The sequence below is a fragment of the Oryzias latipes genome, chromosome 7, assembly GCF_053564925.1.
Source record: "Oryzias latipes strain Hd-rR chromosome 7, Olatipes_Hd-rR_3.1".
Classification (NCBI taxonomy): Eukaryota; Metazoa; Chordata; class Actinopteri; order Beloniformes; family Adrianichthyidae; genus Oryzias; species Oryzias latipes.
The window spans coordinates 19,173,457-19,198,314 of record NC_136243.1 but is presented as its reverse complement, the minus strand read 5'-3'; the positions used below and the strand labels follow the sequence as shown (position 1 = coordinate 19,198,314).

The 24,858-nt window shown below is 40.3% G+C and overlaps 2 protein-coding genes across 5 annotated transcripts in view; one reads left to right on the top strand and one right to left on the bottom strand.

The window, feature by feature from the left end:
• Window positions 1-20,027, bottom strand: part of LOC144994086 (cytosolic sulfotransferase 3-like) — a 23,701-nt gene extending 3,674 nt beyond the window's left edge. Inside the window, exons 1-3 of one of the 4 annotated variants that reach the window (XM_078950492.1) lie at window positions 19,915-20,027; window positions 13,709-13,847; window positions 13,502-13,630 (exon numbers count right to left, since the gene is read on the bottom strand). In XM_078950492.1, coding sequence (XP_078806618.1) covers window positions 13,502-13,630; window positions 13,709-13,847 — 268 coding nt within the window. In that variant the 5' untranslated portion in view covers window positions 19,915-20,027. Of the gene's footprint in view, window positions 1-13,501; window positions 13,631-13,708; window positions 13,848-14,253; window positions 14,433-19,914 lie in introns of those variants that run through there. The other 3 variants (XM_078950494.1, XM_078950491.1, XM_078950493.1) reach the window with 3 other exon arrangements.
• Window positions 15,345-24,858, top strand: wdr46 (WD repeat domain 46). Its single transcript, XM_004070537.4, has 14 exons — window positions 15,345-15,474; window positions 15,711-15,893; window positions 16,524-16,604; window positions 16,687-16,799; window positions 16,884-16,971; window positions 18,140-18,201; window positions 18,615-18,719; window positions 18,830-18,980; window positions 19,271-19,506; window positions 19,839-19,992; window positions 21,589-21,736; window positions 23,492-23,682; window positions 23,785-23,898; window positions 24,432-24,858. The coding sequence occupies exons 1-14, from the start codon at window positions 15,376-15,378 to the stop codon at window positions 24,549-24,551; spliced, it is 1,845 nt and encodes a 614-aa protein (XP_004070585.1). The 5' UTR covers window positions 15,345-15,375; the 3' UTR covers window positions 24,552-24,858.

The following is a 24,858-nucleotide window of genomic DNA, read 5'->3' as shown; positions in this document are numbered from 1 at the left end:
TTCAGAATGAGATGTCTCTTACATATCTCCACCTTAGATATACAGCTCTCGCATGGGTGCACAAAAATGACTCGATAGCGCCACCTACAATGTTTGTTTTCGCGAGCCCCGCCATGTTCTTTAACATACAAGCTTGATATTTACAGGACATGTTCATCAGATGGAAACCTACAAAAAAGTCTCTTGGGACCAAGCTGTCAGTTGCACAGGAAGTCTGCTATATTGATGTCAATATGTCATTTTTGCTGTGTTTTGGTCATTTGCAGGCCTCGTTCTAGAACGAACTCCTCCTAGAGATTTGTGAACAATGACTCCAAACTTTGGTTTTGTAAACTAGACACATGTCTGATGTTAAATTGCGAAGCTTTTAAGTTTTTATGGTCGTTTGTGACCGTGGCGGCACGTCAAAATTCGAAGGCGTTTCGAAATCACGCCATGAAAAGAAAAATGGCCATTACTCAGCCATGCATAATCCAATTTGATCCCAAATTGGTATGCATGATTGTAGTCTGACTCTGAACACATCTGGAGTGGAAGAATACGGAAAAGGTGTAGCGCCACCTGCTGACAACAGGAAATGACATGTTTTACTTGGAGCATCACTGCTCCAAGTAGGATGAGCCGACACACCTCAAAATGACGTCCACCTGTTGAAAAACCATTGAAGTTTACTCTGATAAAAAACATATCTTTCAACGCAGGGGTGTGGTCTTGACAGAGCGGCAAAGTTGGGCGTCTCGCCATGCACACAAATGTTGCTCTCATGTGCCCATTCCTTGTCCAATCTCACTGAATTTCAATGGATATGATGAAGCTTCCATTCTGAACCCATGGATATGACAACTTTGGACGAGCTCTATAGCGCCACCTAGTTATTGTATGGGGCACATTCTGCCCTGTATTTTCTCTTTGCTTTGTCCGATGTGCATGAAATTAAAACTGGAGATACTCAGAAGGGTCCTCTCTCATAATCTGAAGTTTCATGGGTGTACACCTGACGGTGCCTGCGTAACAGGAAGTGGTCGATTATGTGCACCCAAATAATAGAAATTTATTATAAATCAGCCGTTTGTCTCAGGAAGCTGAGATTTCAGAATTAGATGCCTTTAATAACCTCCAGCTTTGATATGTAACACAATAGGGTCTATGAGAAACTTCATACCTCTTTTTTTCCTATACTATTTTGGACTGAACAAAGATTTTTAGCATAAATTCTGTTTAGGTTATCAGCACCAAGAATTCAACTTTCATAGGCATTTATGTGCTACTGCTTCCTAAAAAAATTCAGAATGATTGAAGTTACAGGTGAACTTTTAGACATCATTTCATCCAAAAAGGTCCGAAAACGTCTTTTTAGGCAAAACTGCAAACACCTATTTTTTTGCATAACTTATCTTTCAAATATCAGCACAAAAAAATTAAAAACGGTAGGGATCTGTGTTTGCTGCCTTCCATATTTTTTTCAGACTTAAAAGTGTAACAGATGATTTATAAAAAATCCTTTTTCATCCAAAAACCTGTGTTAAATCTGTCTAGACTCCAAACAAACATTTTTTTATGGTAACTTATGTTTCAACAATCGACACCAATTTTCACAGACCTATAGCTAAACATGTCCCATAGCTACCTGAATATTTTCATAGATATAAAATGAACTGGTCATTCTAACATCTGGCATTCTAACATCTAACATCTTACATGTCAAAGCCTCTCTCAGCCTGGCTCTGCTGAAGGAGTCGTGTTACAACCCCGCCCCCTCCTGCTGGGACCCCTGCTATGTAAATTAGCAAGCAGTGAACAGAGAGATGAGGAGTAAGAATGGCCATTATTCAGGCATGCATAATCCAAAGACAGCCAGTTAAACACTGAAAGACATATTTTTTCGGTATGTCTTTCATACATCTTTAGTATTAAAAACTCTCCAAGATGAATGTGCCTGACTCCACCTGCAGGTGGATCACAGACTTCCTGACGGACAGACAGCAGTATGTGAGGCTGGGGAAGCTCGTCTCAGATACTCAGACCACAAGCACCGGATCCCCCCAGGGCTGTGTCCTTTCACCCCTGTTACTCTCCCTGTACACAAACAGCTGCACAGCTGGTCACCTGTCTGTCAAACTCCTGAAGTTTGCTCACGACACCACACTCATCGGCCTCATCTCTGACGGAGATGAGTCGGCCTACAGGAGTGAAATAGCCAGGCTGGTGTCATAGTGCAGCGCTAACAACCTGGAGCTTAATGCTCTGAAGACAGTGGAGATGACAGTGGACTTCAGGAAGGCCCCAGCCCCCCTCCCCCCTGTCATCCTCTGTGACTCCCCGGTGACCTCTGTGGAGTCCTTCTGCTTCCTGGGAACCATCATCAGCCAGGACCTCAAGTGGGAGCAGAACATCAGCTCCATCACTAAGAAGGTCCAGCAGAGGATGTACTTCCTGAGGCAGCTGAAGAAGTTTCACCTCCCTGAAAAGATGCTGGTAGACTTTTACACCGCCATCATCGAATCCACCCTCACGTCCTCCATCACAGTCTGGTTCGCTGCGGCCACGGCCAGAGACAAGGCCAAGCTGCAACGCGTCATCCACTCAGCAGAGAAGGTGATCGGCTGCCACCTCCCGTCTCTCCAGGAGCTGCACATCTCCAGGACCTGGAGGCGGGCAGCCAGGATTGTAGCCAACCCCTCTCATCCAGGACATAATCTCTTTCGGCCCCTCCCTTCTGGCAAGAGGCTCCGGTCCATCAGGACCAGGACCTCGCGCCACAAGAACAGCTTCTTCCCCACTGCAGCCAGCCTGCTGAACAGAACCCCAACTCCCCCAGGTGACCCCCCCTCCCCCCCCCCGCCCACCAAAGGACTGTCGGTGCCACTTACAGGCCCCACCATCCCAGCCCATCTGTGCTCCCACTTTAATTCACCTTACTCTACTGTATATAGTGTGTTGTTGTTGTTAACTTAATTTTTAACTTATTCTTAATTGCACTATACACCAAGTCAAATTCCTCGTTTTGTAAAGTGCGTTCTACTGAACCTGGCAATAAAACTTTTTCTGATTCCTGATTCAGATTCTGATTCTATTAATCATTGTTTTTTATTCATTCAAAATGCAATTAAATCAATATTTTATTTTTTTTCTTTTCCTTTTTCTTTTTTTTTATCTCTTATATCCTTTTTTATAATCAATGTTTGAACTTCTTTTCCTTTCTATTGTCATGGTTTCAGTTTGTTGTCTTTTTTTTCGCTTTAGTTCTTGTTCTGTCTTGTTTGGTTCTGTTTCCTGTTTTATTTTGAAAGGTTTCCTGTCTTGTCATGTTTCTTGAGTTTTACTTCCTTTGGTCCCCATCTGCCCTAATCGTGTTCACCTGTGTCTTGTCTGCCCTGTCTGTATATAAGTCTTGTCTCTGCCTTCCTCCTGTGCTGGTCCATTAACTTCTGCTCATGTTGATCACGTCTTCTTGTCTGGCGTCCATGTCCCTTGCCATGCCACAGTAAGTTTTTGTTTTTAGTTTTGTCATCCTGCTCTGCAGCGCTTTTTGTTAGTTAAATAAACCCACTTGCCCTGAACCCGTTTGCCTCCCGTCTCTGCGCCTGGGTCCTACCTGCTCTCGAGCCTCCCCCCCACACGACATCTATACATCCAATGAAATTAAACTACAAATCAACAAACACAACTGATAACAAATGTCTCTAAAAAATGATGTGTATATTTGCAGAACCTTAAAAACACCAAACAAATAACAAATGCTTCCCAATTAAAGCACAAAAAATGGAACACAAAATGTAAAACCCAAGTTAGAAATTGCAATTTGAAAAAGATACTTTTTTCAGCAGCTTTTCAAAATCAATCACCAATTCTACTCTTCTGTGGATGAAACAAAGAACTCCAGAACAATGAAGCCATTTCTCTAAGTCTCTCTCACCTTCAGTTTTAAACAAGGTCTGTGAAAATCCACCATACATTGGTCACATGAACTCAGAGACCTGCTAAAAGTGCACAATTGTAAAAGCTCTTTTATATAGACAACTGTTTGTTTGCTTAGAGCTCTAAATATAAAAAAAAATGCTTTTCTATCACCTAGACACAGATGGAGAACCATATCAACTGGATTAATAACAGGGTGGCATGTTTAGGTTTAAACTTACATCAATAGACAACATGAAGCTGTCCATCACATTTTTGACCTAAACATGTAAACACATCCTTGGCTCTGCGGTTAGGAAATGGTATTTGGGAATCTCTTTATACCAGGAGCCAGCCTGGCCATTGGAACATCGCCACAGTGCCCATCCAGACTGGGACAGCAACGGGGTCCACTTCAGAGCCGTGAGCTGCTGTGTTTAACTCCAGCTGTCCCAGCAAGGGAGACAACTGCAGCAACATCCACTGACCAAGCTGACAAGCCCTGGCAGAAAAGATCCCCACAAGAAAAACACTGGCTCAGGCAGGCTGGTCAAAAAAAAATAGTTTTGCCATTGTCTTGCAGCTCGCAGATCAAGTGGTTTAGTTTTCCAGTAATGTCAGTCAAGAATGCAAGTTCAGATTCACAATGTTCATATTCACCATATTCAACAGACATCTCCTCCAATAGCACCTTAAAAATCCTGTGCTGTTTTGCTTTGCAGCTGAGGTTGTTTACGATTTTCAGAATAAGAGTCATTATATGTCCAGAGCCAATCACTTCTGCACATAAGGCCTGCTGGTGAATGACGCAGCAGTAATGCAGACATTTTGGAAAGTCTGGGTCAGCTTTACAGTGAGTGATGAAACCTGTTTGTCGGTCAATCATAGCAGGAGCTCCGTCTGCAGGTATGGCTACCAGCTTTTCTAATGGTACCTTTTTCTGCACAAAAACTCCTTCACCGTGTTATACATTTCAACTCCTCTTGTAGTTGTCTGTTAGGGCAGATGTGTCAGGAATTCTTCTCTTGTGGAAACCAAAAGCTATGCTGTACTGTTGCCGTCCACAGACTCATCACACTGGACGTTAACCACCTGCACTTTGCAAGATCCCGGTCCAGCTAATTGGCCAAGTTATCAGACATAGCTGACACTCATCTAGACATTGTAGTGGAAATTGAATGAGTTCTATTGTTCTCATCCTCAGGGACAGTGATAGCAATTATCATCATTGCTTGAATTTTTTTCATGCTATATGCAAAAGTCTTTGTCCCTTAAGGCAACAGATTACAGCCCCCCCCCCCCCCCCCCCCAGGCTGCTGTCGTATTAACATTAGCTTGGAGCTCCAGAATGGACAAGAAAAAACGACGAGAATGGCTCGAGCAGGGCGTTGCTCACGGGGCGGTCGCTCGTGCCATGCGGTCGCACGTGCTCGGGCCCGCTAAATGCTACTTGTAGCTTTAATTATTATTATTATTATTCTTCCGACTTTTCCGTCGCCTTTTTGAGGCCTTTAACATACCCCAAAACTCACCAAATTTTGTATACACATCAGGAGTCGCGAAAAATTTCATATTTTATAGGAGAACGGCATAGGTAAACAAAAATGGCTCGATAGCGCCACCTGCAAAATTTGTTTTCGCGAGCACCTCCATATGCTTTATAGTACAAACCTGATTTTAACAGGGCATGTTCATCGGATAGAAACCTACAAAAAAGTCTCTTGGGACCAAGCTGTCAGTCGCACAGGAAGTCTGATATTTTGATGACAATATGTCATTTTTGCTGTATTTTGGTCATTCGCAGGCCTCGCTCTAGAACGAACTCCTCCTAGAGATTTGAGAGTAATGACTTCAAACTTTGGTTTTGTAAACTATACACATGTCCGATGTTAAATTGCAAAGCTTTTAAGTTTTTATGGATGTTTGTGACCATGGCGGCGCGTCAAAATTGGAGGTCGTTTCGAAAACACGCCATGAAAAGAAAAATGGCCATTACTCAGCCATGCATAATCCAATCTGATCCAAAATTGATGTGCATGATTGTAGTCTGACTCTGAACACATCTGCAGTGAAAAAACCTGGAAAAAGTGTAGCGCCACCTGCTGGCAAGAGGAAATGACATGTTTTACTTGGAGCATCACTACTCCGAGTAGGATGAGCCGACACACCTGAAAATGACGTCCACCTGTTGAAAAGCCATTGAAGTTTACTCTGACAAAAAACCATAACTTTCAATGCGGGGGTGTGGTCGTGACAGAGCGGCAAAGTTGGGCATCTCGCTATGCACACAAAAGTTGCTCTCACGTGCACATTCCTTGTCCAATCTCACTGAAATTCAATGGATATGATGAAGCTTCTATTCTGAACCCATGGATATGACAATCTTGGACGAGCTCTATAGCGCCACCTAGTTATTGCATTGGGCACATTCTGCCCTGTATTTTCTCTTTGCTTTGTCCGATGTGCATGAAATTAAAACTGGAGATACTCAGAAGGGTCCTCTCTCATCATGTAAAGTTTCATGGGTGTACACCTGACGGTGCCTGCGTAACAGGAAGTGGTCGATTATGTGCACCCAAATAATAGAAATTTATTATAAATCAGCCGTTTGTCTCAGGAAGCTGAGATTTCAGAATTAGATGCCTTTAATAACCTCCAGCTTTGATATGTAACACTATAGGGTCTACGAGAAACTTCATCACTTGATTTTTTTAATGAAATTTTGGACTGAACAAAGATTTTTAGCATAAATTCTGTTTAGGTTATCAGCACCAAGAATTCAACTTTCATAGGCATTTATGTGCTACTGCTTCCTAAAAAAATTCAGAATGATTGAAGTTACAGGTGAACTTTTAGAGAACATTTCATCCAAAAAGGTCCGAAAACGTCTTTTTAGGCAAAACTACAAACACCTATTTTTTTTCATAACTTAATCATCATATATCAACACCATTTATTTTTTTAAATGTAGGGATCTGTGTTTGCTGCCTTCCATATTTTTTTCAGAAGTCCAGGTGAAACAGATGATTTTAAAAAAATCCTGATTCATCCCAAAACCTGTGCTTTTTCCGTCTGGACTCCAAACAAGTGTGTTTTAAAATTACTTATGCTTCAAATATCCACACCAAGTTTAACACGCATATAGTTGAACATGTCTAAATGCTTCTTGAATATTCTTTACAGATATAAAATGAACTGGTCAACTGTAGGATGTCATTTCCTCTTACATGGTTCAGTCTTTTTCTCATGCTGCAGCCTGCTCCTCAATCTTTCCTGTTGCTGGAGTCAAATTTCACCCCCCCCCCCCACACACACACACACCAGCTGCCTGTTTATATGCTAACTAACCCAGAAGTGAGGTGACAATAGTTTAGACACAAGAGGGAGGGCAGACTGCTTTTTCATTTGTTTTGTATGTCTTTCATAGATTTTTATGAATAATCATTGCTTTTCTAGTCATGTAAAATGCAATTAACTTAATATTTTATCTTTTTTTTTTTACAAACAAAACATATGAATGTGCTCCAAAACAAAACCCAACTCTCAGTACAGTTCTACAGATGTAACATAAGACTTAGACAGTAAATGTCTCTTTTATCCTTTTTTAATCAATGCTGCAACTTCTTTTCCTTAATATAAATCCAATGAAATTAAACTACAAAACCAAAAAACACAACCTATAGCAAATTTCTCTAAATAAATTATGTGTATATACAATATGTAGCACTTTTAAACAAAATAATAACAAATCCTTCCAATACAAGCACAGAAAAATGGAACACAAAATTTAAAACCCAAATTTGAAATGGCAATTTTAAAAAGATAATTTTTTCAGCCTGCTAAAAGTGCACAATTGTAAAAGCTCTTTTATATAGACAACTGTTTGGTTGCTTAGAGCTCTAAATATAAAAACAATGCCTTTATGGACGTGGCACGGATGGCACGGATGTTCAGCAGGGTAAACCCCAGGAAAGCGGCGGGACCTGATGGAGTTCCCGGAAAGGTTCTGCGGGCCTGCGCCGATCAACTCTCCCAGGTCTTCACAAAAATCTTCAACCTGTCGCTAGCTCAGGCTTTCATCCCTGCTTGCCTGAAGTCATCCACTATCATCCCGATACCCAAAAAGTCCTCATCCACAGCCTTCCTCACGGACTTCCGCCCAGTTGCACTCACTGCTGTAATCACAAAGTGTCTGGAGCGGCTGCTCCTGGGACACATCAAAGACTCCCTCCCTCCAATCTTCGTCCCCCACCAGTTTGCAGAACAGAACAGATCCACCCCCACTCTACATCGATGGAAACTGTGTGGAGAGGGTCCACAGCTTCACCCTCCTGGGCACCACCATCTCTGCTGACCTCACATGGTCTAACAACACCATGACTGTCATCAGGAAGGCCCAGCAACGCCTGCACTTCCTGAGAAAACTTAGGAGGAACGACGTCAGCCAGGAGCTGCTGGTAACGTTCTACCGCTCAACCATTGAGAGCATTCTGTCCTATGGCATCACAGTGTGGTTTTCCCACTGCACTGAAGCAGAACGGCAGAGTCTCCAGAGAGTGGTAAAGACAGCGCAGAGGATCATCGGCTGCCCCCTCCCCTCACTGAAGGACATTTACCAGTCTCGCTGCATCAGCAGAGTGACTAGCATCACCACTAACTCCACCCATTCTGCTTTCCCTCTGTTTGAACTGCTGCCCTCTGGAAGGAGGTACAGGTCCATCAGAACCAGGACAAACAGACTAAGAAACAGCTTTTTTCCATAGGCAATTATCATACGGAATGCACATACGTCCACCAACCACACCTCACTCTAATTTTACTACAATGCGTGCAATATCCTGACTGTCTAACCGGGTCACTGTGCAATAACTTGATATTTATTAAGCTGTGCTCACAGCAACTCATGTAATTCCTTTCTATTTTATTCACAAATATTTAATATTTAACAGTTTCTGTCCATATTGTTCATTTTTTGTTAAGAGTTGTAAATACAGTATTTCTTTTTCTATTCTATTTTTATTTTTATTTTATGTAACTCCTTCACTCCAAGGCTGCTGCAATTTCATTGTATCCCCATGTACAATGACAATAAACGATTCTGATTCTGATTATATCACTTAGACACAGATGGAGAACCATATCAACTGGATTGGTAACAGCAACAACCACCGACCAAGCCGGCAAGCCCTGGCAGAAAAGATCCCCACAAGAAACACTGCAGGCTGTTCCATAAAAAATATAGTTTTACCATTGCCTTGCAGATCACAGTTGAAGTGGTTTAGTTTTCCTAAAAAAATTCAGAATGATTGAAGTTACAGGTGAACTTTTAGACAACATTTGATCCAAAAAGGTCCGAAAACGTCTTTTTAGGCAAAACTGCAAACACCTATTTTTTTGCATAACTTATCTTTCAAATATCAGCACAAACAAATTAAAAACGGTAGAGATCTGTGTTTGCTGCCTTCCATATTTTTTTCAGACTTAAAAGTGTAACAGATGATTTATAAAAAATCCTTTTTCATCCAAAAACCTGTGTTAAATCTGTCTAGACTCCAAACAAACATTTTTTTATGGTAACTTATGTTTCAACAATCGACACCAATTTTCACACACCTATAGCTGAACATGTCCCATAGCTCCCTGAATATTTTCATAGATATACAATGAACTGGTCATTCTAACATCTAGCATTCTAACATCTAACATCTTACATGTCAAAGCCTCTCTCAGCCTGGCTCTGCTGAAGGAGTCGTGTTACAACCCCGCCCCCTCCTGCTGGGACCCCTGCTATGTAAATTAGCAAGCAGTGAACAGAGAGATGAGGAGTAAGAATGGCCATTACTCAGGCATGCATAATCCAAAGACAGCCAGTTAAACACTGAAAGACATATTTTTCGGTATGTCTTTCATACATCTTTAGTATTAAAAACTCTCCAAGATGAATGTGCCTGACTCCACCTGCAGGTGGATCACAGACTTCCTGACGGACAGACAGCAGTATGTGAGGCTGGGGAAGCTCGTCTCAGATACTCGGACCACAAGCACCGGATCCCCCCAGGGCTGTGTCCTTTCACCCCTGTTACTCTCCCTGTACACAAACAGCTGCACAGCTGGTCACCTGTCTGTCAAACTCCTGAAGTTTGCTGACGACACCACACTCATCGGCCTCATCTCTGACGGAGATGAGTTGGCCTACAGGAGTGAAATAGCCAGGCTGGTGTCATAGTGCAGCGCTAACAACCTGGAGCTTAATGCTCTGAAGACAGTGGAGATGACAGTGGACTTCAGGAAGGCCCCAGCCCCCCTCCCCCCTGTCATCCTCTGTGACTCCCCGGTGACCTCTGTGGAGTCCTTCTGCTTCCTGGGAACCATCATCAGCCAGGACCTCAAGTGGGAGCAGAACATCAGCTCCATCACTAAGAAGGTCCAGCAGAGGATGTACTTCCTGAGGCAGCTGAAGAAGTTTCACCTCCCTGAAAAGATGCTGGTAGACTTCTACGATGCCATCATCGAATCCACCCTCACGTCCTCCATCACAGTCTGGTTCGCTGCGGCCACGGCCAGAGACAAGGCCAAGCTGCAACGCGTCATCCACTCAGCAGAGAAGGTGATCGGCTGCCACCTCCCGTCTCTCCAGGAGCTGCACATCTCCAGGACCTGGAGGCGGGCAGCCAGGATTGTAGCCAACCCCTCTCATCCAGGACATAATCTCTTTCGGCCCCTCCCTTCTGGCAAGAGGCTCCGGTCCATCAGGACCAGGACCTCGCGCCACAAGAACAGCTTCTTCCCCACTGCAGTCAGCCTGCTGAACAGTACCCCAACTCCCCCAGGTGACCCCCCCTCCCCCCCCCGCCCACCAAAGGACTGTCGGTGCCACTTACAGGCCCCACCATCCCAGCCCATCTGTGCTCCCACTTTAATTCACCTTACTCTACTGTATATAGTGTGTTGTTGTTGTTAACTTAATTTTTAACTTATTCTTAATTGCACTATACACCAAGTCAAATTCCTCGTTTTGTAAAGTGCGCTCTACTGAACCTGGCAATAAAACTTTTTCTGATTTCTGATTCTGATTCTGATTCTATTAATCATTGTTTTTTATTCATTCAAAATGCAATTAAATCAATATTTTATCTTTTTTCTTTTCCTTTTTCTTTTTTTTTATCTCTTATATCCTTTTTTATAATCAATGTTTGAACTTCTTTTCCTTTCTATTGTCATGGTTTCAGTTTGTTGTCTTGTTTTTCGCTTTAGTTCTTGTTCTGTCTTGTTTGGTTCTGTTTCCTGTTTTATTTTGAAAGGTTTCCTGTCTTGTCATGTTTCTTGAGTTTTACTTCCTTTGGTCCCCATCTGCCCTAATCGTGTTCACCTGTGTCTTGTCTGCCCTGTCTGTATATAAGTCTTGTCTCTGCCTTCCTCCTGTGCTGGTCCATTAACTTCTGCTCATGTTGATCACGTCTTCTTGTCTGGCGTCCATGTCCCTTGCCATGCCACAGTAAGTTTTTGTTTTTAGTTTTGTCATCCTGCTCTGCAGCGCTTTTTGTTAGTTAAATAAACCCACTTGCCCTGAACCCGTTTGCCTCCCGTCTCTGCGCCTGGGTCCTACCTGCTCTCGAGCCTCCCCCCCACACGACATCTATACATCCAATGAAATTAAACTACAAATCAACAAACACAACTGATAACAAATGTCTCTAAAAAATGATGTGTATATTTGCAGAACCTTAAAAACACCAAACAAATAACAAATGCTTCCCAATTAAAGCACAAAAAATGGAACACAAAATGTAAAACCCAAGTTAGAAATTGCAATTTGAAAAAGATACTTTTTTCAGCAGCTTTTCAAAATCAATCACCAATTCTACTCTTCTGTGGATGAAACAAAGAACTCCAGAACAATGAAGCCATTTCTCTAAGTCTCTCTCACCTTCAGTTTTAAACAAGGTCTGTGAAAATCCACCATACATTGGTCACATGAACTCAGAGACCTGCTAAAAGTGCACAATTGTAAAAGCTCTTTTATATAGACAACTGTTTGTTTGCTTAGAGCTCTAAATATAAAAAAAAATGCTTTTCTATCACCTAGACACAGATGGAGAACCATATCAACTGGATTAATAACAGGGTGGCATGTTTAGGTTTAAACTTACATCAAAAGACAACATGAAGCTGTCCATCACATTTTTGACCTAAACATGTAAACACATCCTTGGCTCTGCGGTTAGGAAATGGTATTTGGGAATCTCTTTATACCAGGAGCCAGCCTGGCCATTGGAACATCGCCACAGTGCCCATCCAGACTGGGACAGCAACGGGGTCCACTTCAGAGCCGTGAGCTGCTGTGTTTAACTCCAGCTGTCCCAGCAAGGGAAACAACTGCAGCAACATCCACTGACCAAGCTGACAAGCCCTGGCAGAAAAGATCCCCACAAGAAAAACACTGGCTCAGGCAGGCTGGTCAAAAAAAAATAGTTTTGCCATTGTCTTGCAGCTCGCAGATCAAGTGGTTTAGTTTTCCAGTAATGTCAGTCAAGAATGCAAGTTCAGATTCACAATGTTCATATTCACCATATTCAACAGACATCTCCTCCAATAGCACCTTAAAAATCCTGTGCTGTTTTGCTTTGCAGCTGAGGTTGTTTACGATTTTCAGATTAAGAGTCATTATATGTCCAGAGCCAATCACTTCTGCACATAAGGCCTGCTGGTGAATGACGCAGCAGTAATGCAGACATTTTGGAAAGTCTGGGTCAGCTTTACAGTGAGTGATGAAACCTGTTTGTCTATTGATCATAGCAGGAGTCCCATCTGCAGTCACTGCTACCAGCTTTTCTAATTGTACCTTTTTCTGCACAAAAACTCCTTCACCGTGTTATACATTTCAACTCCTCTTGTAGTTGTCTGTTAGGGCAGATGTGTCAGGAGTTCTTCTCTTGTGGAAACCAAAAGCTATGCTGTACTGTTGCCGTCCACAGACTCATCACACTGGACGTTAACCACCTGCACTTTGCAAGATCCCGGTCCAGCTAATTGGCCAAGTTATCAGACATAGCTGACACTCATCTAGACATTGTAGTGGAAATTGAATGAGTTCTATTGTTCTCATCCTTAGGGACAGTGATAGCAATTATCATCATTGCTTGAATTTTTTTCATGCTATATGCAAAAGTCTTTGTCCCTTAAGGCAACAGATTACAGCCCCCCCCCCCCCCCCCCCCCCCCCAGGCTGCTGTCGTATTAACATTAGCTTGGAGCTCCAGAATGGACAAGAAAAAACGACGAGAATGGCTCGAGCAGGGCGTTGCTCACGGGGCGGTCGCTCGTGCCATGCGGTCGCACGTGCTCGGGCCCGCTAAATGCTACTTGTAGCTTTAATTATTATTATTACTTTTCAAACAGCATTTTTTTGTCTGCTTCTGATTCACAATTATTTCAGTAAAAATTGCCACAATACACACCTTCTTTGCCACAATAACATTTTCTTAGCACATAAAACACAATTTTCATTGAAGTAGGTCTTTAAGTTTAAATTTAAATTTAAATTTAGACTAGAAGGTGGTGTTATTTGACATTCAAAGATTCTGGTTTAGCCTGATTTTTCTACCTGAAAACAAACCCGGGATGCAGATTTCCAGAAAAGGCACTCTTTCATAGATTGGGATGGTGGTCAGACGATCCTCAAGTGACTCACGAAAGTAGAGCAAATCAAGAATGTATGACACCCATGTAGTCCCTAGAGCCAGAGAAGGATGTGAATTACATCTCTTCTGTACACCTGTAAATATTTACTTAAAATATCCAGAACACTAACCTGCCTTTGGATATGTTGCAATGAGTATGTCATCGGGTCTTGCCTGAAAATTCTGATAGTTCTCCCAGTTGTCTGTAAAACAAGGAATCATTGAGACTCCATGGAAGTCAAACAGCTCTGGCCGAGGAGGTAAATCCATCTACCAAAAACATGAACGAGAAAAAGAAATCAAAACAAAATAAACCTAACTGCAAGATTTGGCTGACATACAAGTAAATAACAATCAAAAGCATTCAGTGACCTTGAAAATCATTAAGATGTAGGTAGATTTCTTAAGTAAATTCATCCAAATAAAAGTCTAAATTTCCTTTGCCTGGATTCAAAGAGGAAGTTAAAGGCCTCTTTCAAGAGGCAACGCCATTACTCAAAGAGTAAATGGGGAAACTGCCAACTCCATCTGTTTGTAAGAGTTATTGAAAGCTTGCGACAAGTTCTTGCATACATAATAGGTCCTGTGAACCCAGCATTATTTTTTATGCTCAAAAAACCAAACTTTGAGACCAAAGAAAAAGATGTTTCTCATTTATTGTGACATTCCATCATACCTTCTCGAGATTAAGAGACATTCTGCTGCTTTTTGTTCCTCTGGCTTCTCTTCCTGTTGCGTTTCCATAATCCCCTCCTCTCTTCTTGTTGCGTAACTTTATTTTCATCATAGGTTCTTTCCCAGATGTCAAATTCAAGCCCTCATAGGCCACTCTGAATTTTCCTGTGTTATCAGGTCACAGAATAGGAGGGACTTTTTATGCACTTTTTAAATGAAGATTACATTTTGGGTTCCTCAATTTTGTCATTTAAAGTAAGCAGAACATTGAGGTTGAATTAAAATATATGTGTTTCCCTTGAACCATTCTAAATGATTCAATCAATTTTAAACTGGTTTTAACAGTTATCAAAATAACAGAGCAAAGTAACTAAACGTAAACACTAAGAAATTTCCAGAAACGGCTTGAAAATGTGGTTCACATTAAACTTTGTTGGTCTCTTGAGAATAGAAGTGTGCTTGGTTTAAGTCTTTGCATGTTCAGTTCTTTTTCTTTCCACTCTTCTCTCATGTTACACTTTGTCTAAAATTTAACTTGAGTGAATGCTTGACATAGATTTTATGCAGAGATTTGCCCTGCAGATAAAACTCTGCATTTTACCTAGGACCAAGACCCAGACCTGGGCCCCTTGTGGCTACATAGTGAAACAGCAGCAAGAAGGGTCTTGCCAACACTGGATAAAACTCTTTGCTATGCAACGTTTTTGGATAAAAGCTTTTAAAAACTAACATGTTATGGTCATATGGTTTAAAAGGGAATTAATGGCTGAACATGCCATTCCTGTATGTTTAAGATCCCAAATTTAACATTTTTAATTTTATTTAGGTTAGTGGGTGTTTAGTCCATTTTCAACCAATGATGTTCCGAATAGCATGTTTCTTTTTCTCAGGGAGTTTCTTGTTTTATCATATCTTCCTCAGGAAAAAAAGGTGGTTTCTTTGCAAAATATGTCTGGTTATAGCTTTATTCGTGTTTCTTACATTACATTACATTTTTTTGTTTACATTTACTCATTCGAATTTAAAAAAACGATCTTTATCTTTTAAAATAATTTTAAAATTCAGTCAAACAGCAAAATGAATCTTCAAAAAGGACTGGAAGCGGGATGTGGAAACGGAAGTGATGTCATCACGACACAAGCACCATCAAACGTACACAACAAAGATGGCGTCTCCCGACGAAAGTACAGTGAGTGTTTCACACGTGGGGAAGAAGAAAAAGGTAATTTAAATCAAATATAATAGCATTTAACTTATATTAAAAAATGTTAGCATTGAGTATTCAGCTGTGATATATGTACTTACAACATTTTAAAATAAACCTGCCTTAACCTACGTTTAGCCTCCTAACTAAGTCGTGTACGTATTTTTTCTCCTAACTAATACCAAGCACAGGGTACCATTCAAAAATATTGATGTAGTTCTTTAATGACAACACTGTTAATTCTCTCCGAACAGGCGCCCTCCCGTTACTGGCAGGAGCTGCAGAAAGAGAAAGATGAGGCGAAAGATGCCGGGGCTGGCGAAGGAAACAAGGAGCCGACCACGGAGGAGGCAGAAGAATCAAACACACCGAAACAGAAGAAGAGAAAATTTAAAGAAAAACGGGATCAAAATCAGGACAAGAAATGTATATCAGGGGTAAGTGAACGAGTGTTTACTCGAGGCCCTCTCCAGAATAAAAGCCATTGTCAATTTTTGTGTATTTTATCAAATTACACTGGAATGATTCACTTTTTTGATAATAGAGATTTGTCTATATACTTTATATTTGTAGATTTGGTTTGAAATGATATTGTCTTGTCCTCTCCTGATTCTCAATGATGCTTTTACTTTTCTTTCTAAGTCCTCCATCATCAGAAAATTGCCACAAGAACATGAAACACAACTTTCATTGGAGTGGGTCTTTAATAATTAACAATTAACCTCTGACCATGTCCTTTTACTTAAAGAAAGGACTTTATTAACTTTAAAATGTCAGCTCTGATATAAATCGACTTTTATGAACACACAGCTCCTACATCACATTTCAGTTTACTTGTGCGTCCACCTAACATGAATTTTTGCTCATGTCCAGGTGCAGCAGCTCAGATTCAAAGGCAGACCATGTCTGCTCAGATCTGCTTTCTTTACACTCAGTACTGTTCTTGTTTTTTAGCCAGCCACATTTTGGTGGATATTTGGCCATTTTCTAAAAGATGAGGCAAAGTTGCTTATCTAATGAAAATGTAAAAGGTGTATTTAACCTTTGATTTTTGTTGTTGTTTTCAGAAATCTGACCCCTTTCCTGGGAAAGCACGTATCCCAGAAGATAGGTTGCAAAAATTCAAAAGGAAAGAAAAAATTAAAAAGGTGAGAAGTGTTTCAGATGAATTCAACTACATTTTTTTTTCTACTAATCTGCATCTTAATTTCTTTATTCTGCCTGTTCCAGCCGCCACATCAGCATTACAAACTCAGAACAATGATAGCTCGCTCTGAAGAAGCTTCAGAAATGGCCCAGAAGCAAGCGGCTCGTTTTGACCTCCTGCTCCCAGAAGAAGCTGGGTATAGCCCTCCTAAATAAACCATCTCCTCATGAACTGTAACAATCTTGATGAAATGTCATTTTACATCACTTCCTTCTCTTAGTTTTCTAGAAGGTGATGAAGGTGAGGACACATGTTTGGTCTCACAGGAGGATATTGCAAATGCAGTGGATATAACATCTGGAGCCAAGGTACAGAGGATTTTCTTTTTTATATCAAATTTGGCAATGTTGTCAGAGGTAATAATTTTCACAAAATCCTGATTTTTCTTTCACTTTTATCAAAGTACAGTGCATTTATATGTAAATAAAGCAAAATAGCTGAATTAGTTGGCATGCAAAAAAAAAAAAGTGTAGAAAAGTTAAAAAATGAAAGCAATGGAGGATGATAAATGTTAAATTCTAAAACCTGATTTGGAAACTATCAAATCTGTCTGATATCTGCATTTTAGACCAAAATATTTTTGAGTAAATATGTGGAGCTCTGTATTTGGTTCAAGATTTTGATGTTTACTTGCTCTCTCTGAATTATTTTATTACAGACTTGTTGTGAAACCACAGCAAGTGAAGAAAGCTTAAATTTCAAAGAAAGAATAAACGAGGCTTTTCAATGGAGCTAGTAGATACTGCCAAAAAAAGAAAAAAAACAAAGTTTATTGAAGCAAATTCAAACCTCAATTTTAAATCAATTTTCTTAAAAAAGACAACAAAAATCCATCACTCCATGTGACTCTAGAGTATAGATTAATTGGTTGTGATTGTTCTGGGTTTGTTCTCTGGCTCAGACCACTCAGCTGGCCTGCAGAGGTGTGCTACGGCTCCGTTCTCTAGACCTGAAACTTTAGCATTGATGTGTCATTAATTGGCTAAATATAATATGAAGCCTTTCCAGTTGCAATACATACTTTACAAATACAACAACAAAAGGGATCTAGATGGTCTGTTGTGAAAGTGAAATCCAGGAACTGCTTGACAAAAGCCAATAAAGTTGGAGATTTACTCCAAACTTCACTGTGAATTCACCTGAACTGAAATCTGTATTTTATTTTTCAACTTCACCATAAACTAACATTTTATTCAATCGATAAAGACGAAACAACTCCCAGTTCTACTTTTTCTGTTTAACAAAATGTTTCCCCCTTTTTTTAAAGATATTTTTGGTTGTAATTATTTGTAAGTTGCTTTTGTCAGACATGCAGTTAAATGTGTGATTTTTGTTGTATTTGTCTGACATTTAAAATTAAACATGATAAACACTTTGGAAATCAAACACAAAGTCATTTTTCAATGTTGAGTGTTCAAATGATGTTCAACTTTTTAGCTTTTTGTTATATGGGAATTAACTTTTTTTTTTCAACAGCATTTTCATCTCAAGTTGTCTCAGTTTGGACCGTATAGAATAGACTACAGCAAGACTGGACGGTCAGTATTACACATATTAATGCTTGTTTTTGCTGATAGCGTTCTTATAATTAGTTGCATACAGTAGAAACATAATAGACATATTTGGGATTAAATATTTAATCTCTGCATTTACTGCCAACCTAAAGGAGCATTTTACTTTAAAGGAACTTTTCGAGCAACTCTGCAAACTCTTCTTACTGGACCGCTGCCGCTGAGGCTGCTGAACCTTCAGTGCAGCAAACAAGCATACAAAATCGGATAAAAGGGAACATGTTTTAGAACGACCCTTCATAAAAAATCAAAGTATAATCAAAGCCTTTTCTTATTTTAAATTGGGTTACCACAGCAAGGCACTTTATTTGTTTATTAATGAACTTGTGTTGTTTGATTTACTGATAATTGGTAATTAATTTTTACTTTTTTTCCCTCAGACATTTGCTTATAGGAGGGAGAAAAGGCCATGTGGCTTGTATAGATTGGCAGTCCAAACATCTAATGTGTGAGATAAATGTCATGGAGTCTGTCAATGATATCAAGTAAGTTGAGTTTATGTTTTACAGCATCACACGATTTGAGAATTTTTCAGTCCCTTTTAATGAATTCCTTCATCGGTTACATTTTGACAGACCTTTCTGTTTGTGTTTAGGTGGCTGCACAGCGAGAGCATGTATGCCGTGGCCCAGAAGAAGTGGCTCTACGTTTACGACTCCAATGGAATTGAACTTCACTGCATTCGCAAGTTCAATGATGTCCTTAGGATGCAGTTTCTCCCATATCATTTTTTGCTTGCCACGGCGGTGGGTTTTATATCACAAATATTAATGATGTTTGAAATTGAAGATAAAAATAGCTTTCAGTGAATCTTTTGAAAGCACAGCGCTTTAAAAAGTTCCGCACTATACTTTAAAAAATAGCAGTTACACACATATACATCTGATACAAGAGATACTGCTCAATATAAAAAAATTTAAAAAGCCTCTGCAGGGTTATTAAATTCTTATATTTGTGTAAAAGAAAAGTTGTGAAAGTATAAAAGCAACCCAAATTGATTTCCCTGGCAGTGACCTGGTCTCTGTGTTGTCAACAGAGTTCTACGAGTTTCTTGCAGTACTTGGATGTGTCGGTGGGAAAGGAGGTGGTGGCCATCAACACCAAAACTGGACGACTTGATGTGATGTGTCAGAACCCCCAGAACGCCATAATCCACCTCGGTCACCCTAACGGCACAGTCACCCTCTGGTCACCGAATCAGAAAGAAGCTCTTGTAAAGATGCTGTGCCACCAAGGGGCAGTGCGCTCCCTTGCCGTGGAAAAGAATGGAACGTGAGTGATGAATAGAAGATTCCAAAGATGTTCCATTTGTTTATACTGTCAGACAGCTAAGAAATCTAACATATGTAAGGGTTTTGCCTTTTATTTGATATCAATTTATTATTGATTAATCCAACACACGTCCTTCAAAATATGATTTTGCTAATTAATCAAAACTGTAATAGATAGAAATAAAGGAATAAACGTTTTAGGATTTAGGAAGTTTAAAAATCTCTAGGTTTTACAGTGACCTGCAATTCCCTTAACATCCAGCAGAGAGCAGCCTTTTCTAATATATATAAATGTGTGTGTGCTTGTTTGTGTGTGTGTGTTTTATTTGGCAGGTACATGGTAACATCTGGAATGGATAAAAAGCTAAAAGTCTACGACATTAGAGCCTTCAAGCCCCTCAAATCTTACTTCCTCCCAGCTGGAGCTTCGTGTTTGTCCCTAAGTCAGAGGGGACTCCTGTCTGCGGCCACGGGTGACATTGTGCAGGTCAGTCTGTCAAAGAAAAACAATATCTATCAACTCATTCTTAGTTTCATGTGTTGTATTTATAGAAAAGCCAAAATATTTACATAAAAAATTCATGACTAGGTTGGGAACAAATGGGATTCTTACACATGTCCTCCCTGCTGGGTTTAATTGTAGGGACTTTTTTCCAGTTATTTGTTTTGTTGCTGTTATGCAAATTTGCTTCAGGCCACTTTGGCTCCAGTATCACCTTAATCTAACATCTACTTGAAAGCAAAAACATAATTTTTTTTTAATACTTGTAAAGTAAATTCTGCCGTTGAGTGGTCACCACAGAACCAAGCGTTGCTATACCGGTGGCTCTCAAGTGAAACATTCTGTAGTGTCTTACAATGCACTTTAACCACATCCTGGCCATGTAATCTCTATATTTGCCTTTACGTCAGCAGAAAAGTTGTTGTGAGGGTAAAAATGGGACGTGTGATGTGAAGATGTAGTAGATTTTGTTTTGCTCATAGAAACAATGTGTCAATCAACACTGAGGGCTTGAAGAGGAAATGTTATAACGTCTGTCTCACAAAAACAATCAACTCACATTTAGTTTAAAGTTACCATTAGCAATATGCCGGTTAATTATTTAGCTTTTTGGGTCACGCAGTAACCAATTTAAAATTTCATTTGCACATGCACTACTCGCAATAACTTAGGAATACTGTTATTTACATGACTGCTTTTCCTATTTTGGTCGGAATTTTAATGAACTACGTACAAGTTCCCCTTAATATTACTAATAATGAATAAGAAGAAACAGTGTTTTCATTAGTTTGATTTTATTACCCCCAAAACTAACACAATAATAAAGATAGCCCCTAATAACAATAAGTCACCACACCAATAGCAGGTATCTCCACTATTTGCTGCTACGTTAGCGACATCTCCTGCTCCTCACTAGCCTCATGATTTTCTGAGGCATGTGTGTGCTACATACAGTTCTACCAGGTCACTCGGGGGCGTGGACACGATCATCCCGTCTCTGCTTCAGCTGGTCCCAAATGTTTTCCAAGAGGCTCAGTTGATTTAGAATTTTTTGGTTTTGTCACAGTGAGTCCATTATGTGGAAAACCCAAAATGAGGTGTCTATGACCCCAATACAATTGCCTCCCTATCCTGAAAATCTGTGAAGTGAATCAAACGTTGTTTATTACATCCACAGAGTTTTTTCCACATATCCCTCCCTAACTTATTGTGAGTGGTGTATTTAAAACTAGTGAAGCCAAAAAACTTCACATGTTAGATTTGCATGAGGTTTTGTCAGCTAGTATTCTTAGATAGACATTTACCTAATTCTAACTGAGGCACAAGTATTCCATTGTAACTAATGTAAATAATGAAATTCAAATTATGACACATTGACGGCGGGACTTGACATTTGAATCCTTTAATAATCACTAGTTATTTCATAGTCTGCCTTTTCTATTTCAATCAGGAGACACTTCAGAGCTGTGGCTGAAAAGCATTTCTTGCTTTTTCAATATAGTAAAATATCGTATTGAAGTTGTTATTTCAATCATTTATGTAATGTTTGGTGGTAATTGTGTGAAAATGCTCCCTTTGCAGGTGTACAGGGATGTGTGGAGCACACCAGTCACTAAACCATACATGGCTCACAGAGTTCGAGGGACAGTGTGGGGGCTACACTTCTGTCCCTTTGAGGACGTGCTTGGTGTTGGACATCAAGACGGCTTCACCAGCATGCTGGTGCCAGGTCAGACTAAGTTTAGCCTGGAATATTATAAAAGCGTTTTCATGCTTTTACTGTTGGAACAGTTTAGACAAATGTATAAAAAGCCTTTTCAGCTGTTGAGAAGGTACACCGGGCTACACGTCAGATGACTAGTTTTTTATGTGCACAGTGGTTAAAACAAAATAAAAATGTCATTGATTTACAGAAACACAAAACAACAGAGAGCAAAAACAATCACTCTTTAAAAGATTACAGAGGACTATTGGCCAGTTAGCGTCTGGAAATATGTTGCAAAGAAATGAAGATGTCAGGGTTATGTTAGGGGAATTGGGTGGGTGGAGGGGTGCCAACTGTTTGGGATTGTCCTGTGTTTTCTGTGTTAATCATTTTCATAATATATGGCTATTTTATTGGCTTTTATGTACAGCGCTTTGTGTTGTCTACTGATATGAAAGGTGCTATACAAATAAATAATAATAATGGATTGGATTTATCTGCGCTTTTCCAGACGTTCAAAGCGCTTACAATGTGTCCATTATTCATTCACTGTTCATTCATCATCACTATCCATCCTCATCACTCTCAAAAAGAACCGTAACGTCTTCAGTTTTTCTACCTCCTGCTCAGCCTACTGTTTCTCTAAACCAGGACTTCTCATTACGTTGAAGGATGTGATGGTAGACTGCAGTCCGTCAAAATAAATAAAACAAAAAATGTATTTTTATTTTTTAAAATGCCATCAGGGAAAAATCCTCCTCACAATCAAGTATGTCAGTTGATTGACATGCAGAACAGCCAATCAAATATCTTCTGAGACATACGTTACTGCACGTATGTATTAAGCTGCATTCTGGGTCCTCTGTCTGCCCGCTTTGCGCCGAGCCCCCAGCAGAGGACTACTTCGGCCCACAGAAGAGTTTGAGTCTTGGGCGGCCGGCCCAGCCATGGATGACCCAGCCATCCTGCCATGGCGCCTGCTGCTCCATGGTTCCCGACTGAGGGATCCTGTCACACCCACAGCACATCTCACCACTGTCTTAGACCACTCATCCGTGTCCTCCACAACTCTAATGCACTTCTCTGCCACAGATCTAACTCTTCCTCCTTTATGGCTAACCTATCGTGACCTTTGCACGGCCACATCTGCTTTCTCCTCAATGTCACACGTTTTCTTAGTTAACCATTGTCTGATAGCACACTCCTTAACGTTTTCATTCCACCAACAAGACTCCAAACCGGTTTTCCACATTCCAAATGATACAGCAATTACTGGTACCTTAGATTCACTCTCACTGATCATTTTAACTGTAGCTATTCAGTCATTTTGGAGAACCTCCCAGAGTCTGTTTCAATTAATCTTTTACCGCTAGGTTTTCTGCTCCGCCCTTGACCTCTTCCTCTTTCTCGCGTCCAGAATCATCCTCACACCACAATCCTATCCCGCCTGGCCACACGCCCCCCCAGCCATTACTTTGCTTTTGCTGTTCTCTTTCAGATTAAACGTCTGGACAAAATGAAATCAGCTTGTGTGCTCCTCCTTCCACTCTTAGCTAGAAAAAAAAGAAGGGATGAGCAGGTGGACCTGCTTTGATGGAAAAAAAACAACCCAGAAACAGTTCAGGAAGGAATTGAGAAGCAATTCCCCAGATCCCAGTCAAGTTTCTGAGAAATTTGATGGATAAACGAGTCTGATCTTAGATTGTCATATTCAGTGCGGTCCCATTGTTATTTTTCTACATTTTCTCCTTTTTGTGTGTGTTTTTTTTACTTCCACAGGGGCTGGAGAGCCGAACTTTGATGCTTTGGATGCAAATCCATTCCGCAGTGCCAAGCAGAGACAGGAGTGGGAGGTTAAAGCCCTGCTGGAGAAGATTCAGCCGGAGCTCATCAGCCTGGACCCAACAGAGCTGGGACATGTTGACCGAGCTACCTTTGAACAAAAACATGAAGACCGAGTCAAAGCTCTGGTCAGTGTTGAGCACAATTCCTACAGCACTTTTTTAAAGAAAGAATAGCTAAACTTTTGCAAATCTTGAAAGGTCAGTTTGTTAAGAATGTGTCTCTTTCAGGGGTTTGATCCACTTGCAAAAGTAAAATTCATTCCCAAGTTTAAGAAAAAAGGCCGTAGTTCTGCTGGCCATGTGGAAAAACGCAAGAAGCAGGTGGCTCATGAGGACCAGAGGGTAAGTGATCCAGAACAAGAGATTTAAGGATTGGTTGGTTTGTAGTTCTTTCCTTTTGTAATTCACTGATTCTTGAGAGTCAGGATAAAACATGTGTCCTATAAAAATGTATTTTTCATGGATAAATCAGTCTTTTAAAATGGATGTTAGATCTACAGGAATTGTGAATACACTGGTTATGTTTTAGCCTAAATCACTGGTTCTCAATTATTTTTTGGAAGGCCCCCCCTAGGAAAAAGTAAATGTACTTTGTTCCGTGAGGGATGTGTTTGGGATCATTGTCAATCCCAGTATTGAAAGCACCTTAATTTAGGAAATGAAAAATGGTTTCTGTTGATGTTTAGTAAAGTTGTCTTCTTCATTGACAATAAAGACAACTACATTATGGAAGGAAGACGACTTATTGTCATTTTCTTCGCTCCTTGGTGCTGACATAAAAAAAGCCTTTTACATTAATTCATTTATCTGTCATTGAAACACAATGTTTTTGGTCATTTTCTGATTGTTTTTTTTACGACTTATCTACGCTGCAGGACATCATCAGAAAAGCCATGGAGGACAAAAGGAAAACTGAGGAAGAACGAAAGAACAAGGAGCAAAAGAAGACGCTGATGTTGAGCCAGAAGTCCGCACTGGATAGATTCAAAAAGTAGAAAAGTCCCTTTGTTGTTGCATGACATTCAGTGGGGACTGACCTTTGAACTTCACATAAAGCATCGATGTTTTCCTGCTGCAGCCAACACAGCAACTACAGAGAAACCAGACGTAGGAGACGAATACGATCTTTTATCCTGACAGGAAATAGCTCATTGAAAAACAAGTGGAGAAGGGAGTCTATCTTTTTACATTTACAGTAAATGAAAACAGAAAACAGTCCAGACATATGTTGTCATGGAAACATTGTGCTATGACATTGTCTAATTGGTTTTCCATGGATACTAATAAACACATTTTTCAGTA

Excerpts from the sequence above, each read along its gene's own strand:
- wdr46 (XM_004070537.4), top strand. The coding sequence starts at position 15,376 with ATGTCATCACGACACAAGCACCATCAAACGTACACAACAAAGATGGCG. Across the intron at positions 15,894-16,523 it reads ACAAGAAATGTATATCAGGG|AAATCTGACCCCTTTCCTGG; the intron begins GTAAGTGAACGA and ends TGTTGTTTTCAG. Across the intron at positions 23,683-23,784 it reads AAGACCGAGTCAAAGCTCTG|GGGTTTGATCCACTTGCAAA; the intron begins GTCAGTGTTGAG and ends TGTCTCTTTCAG.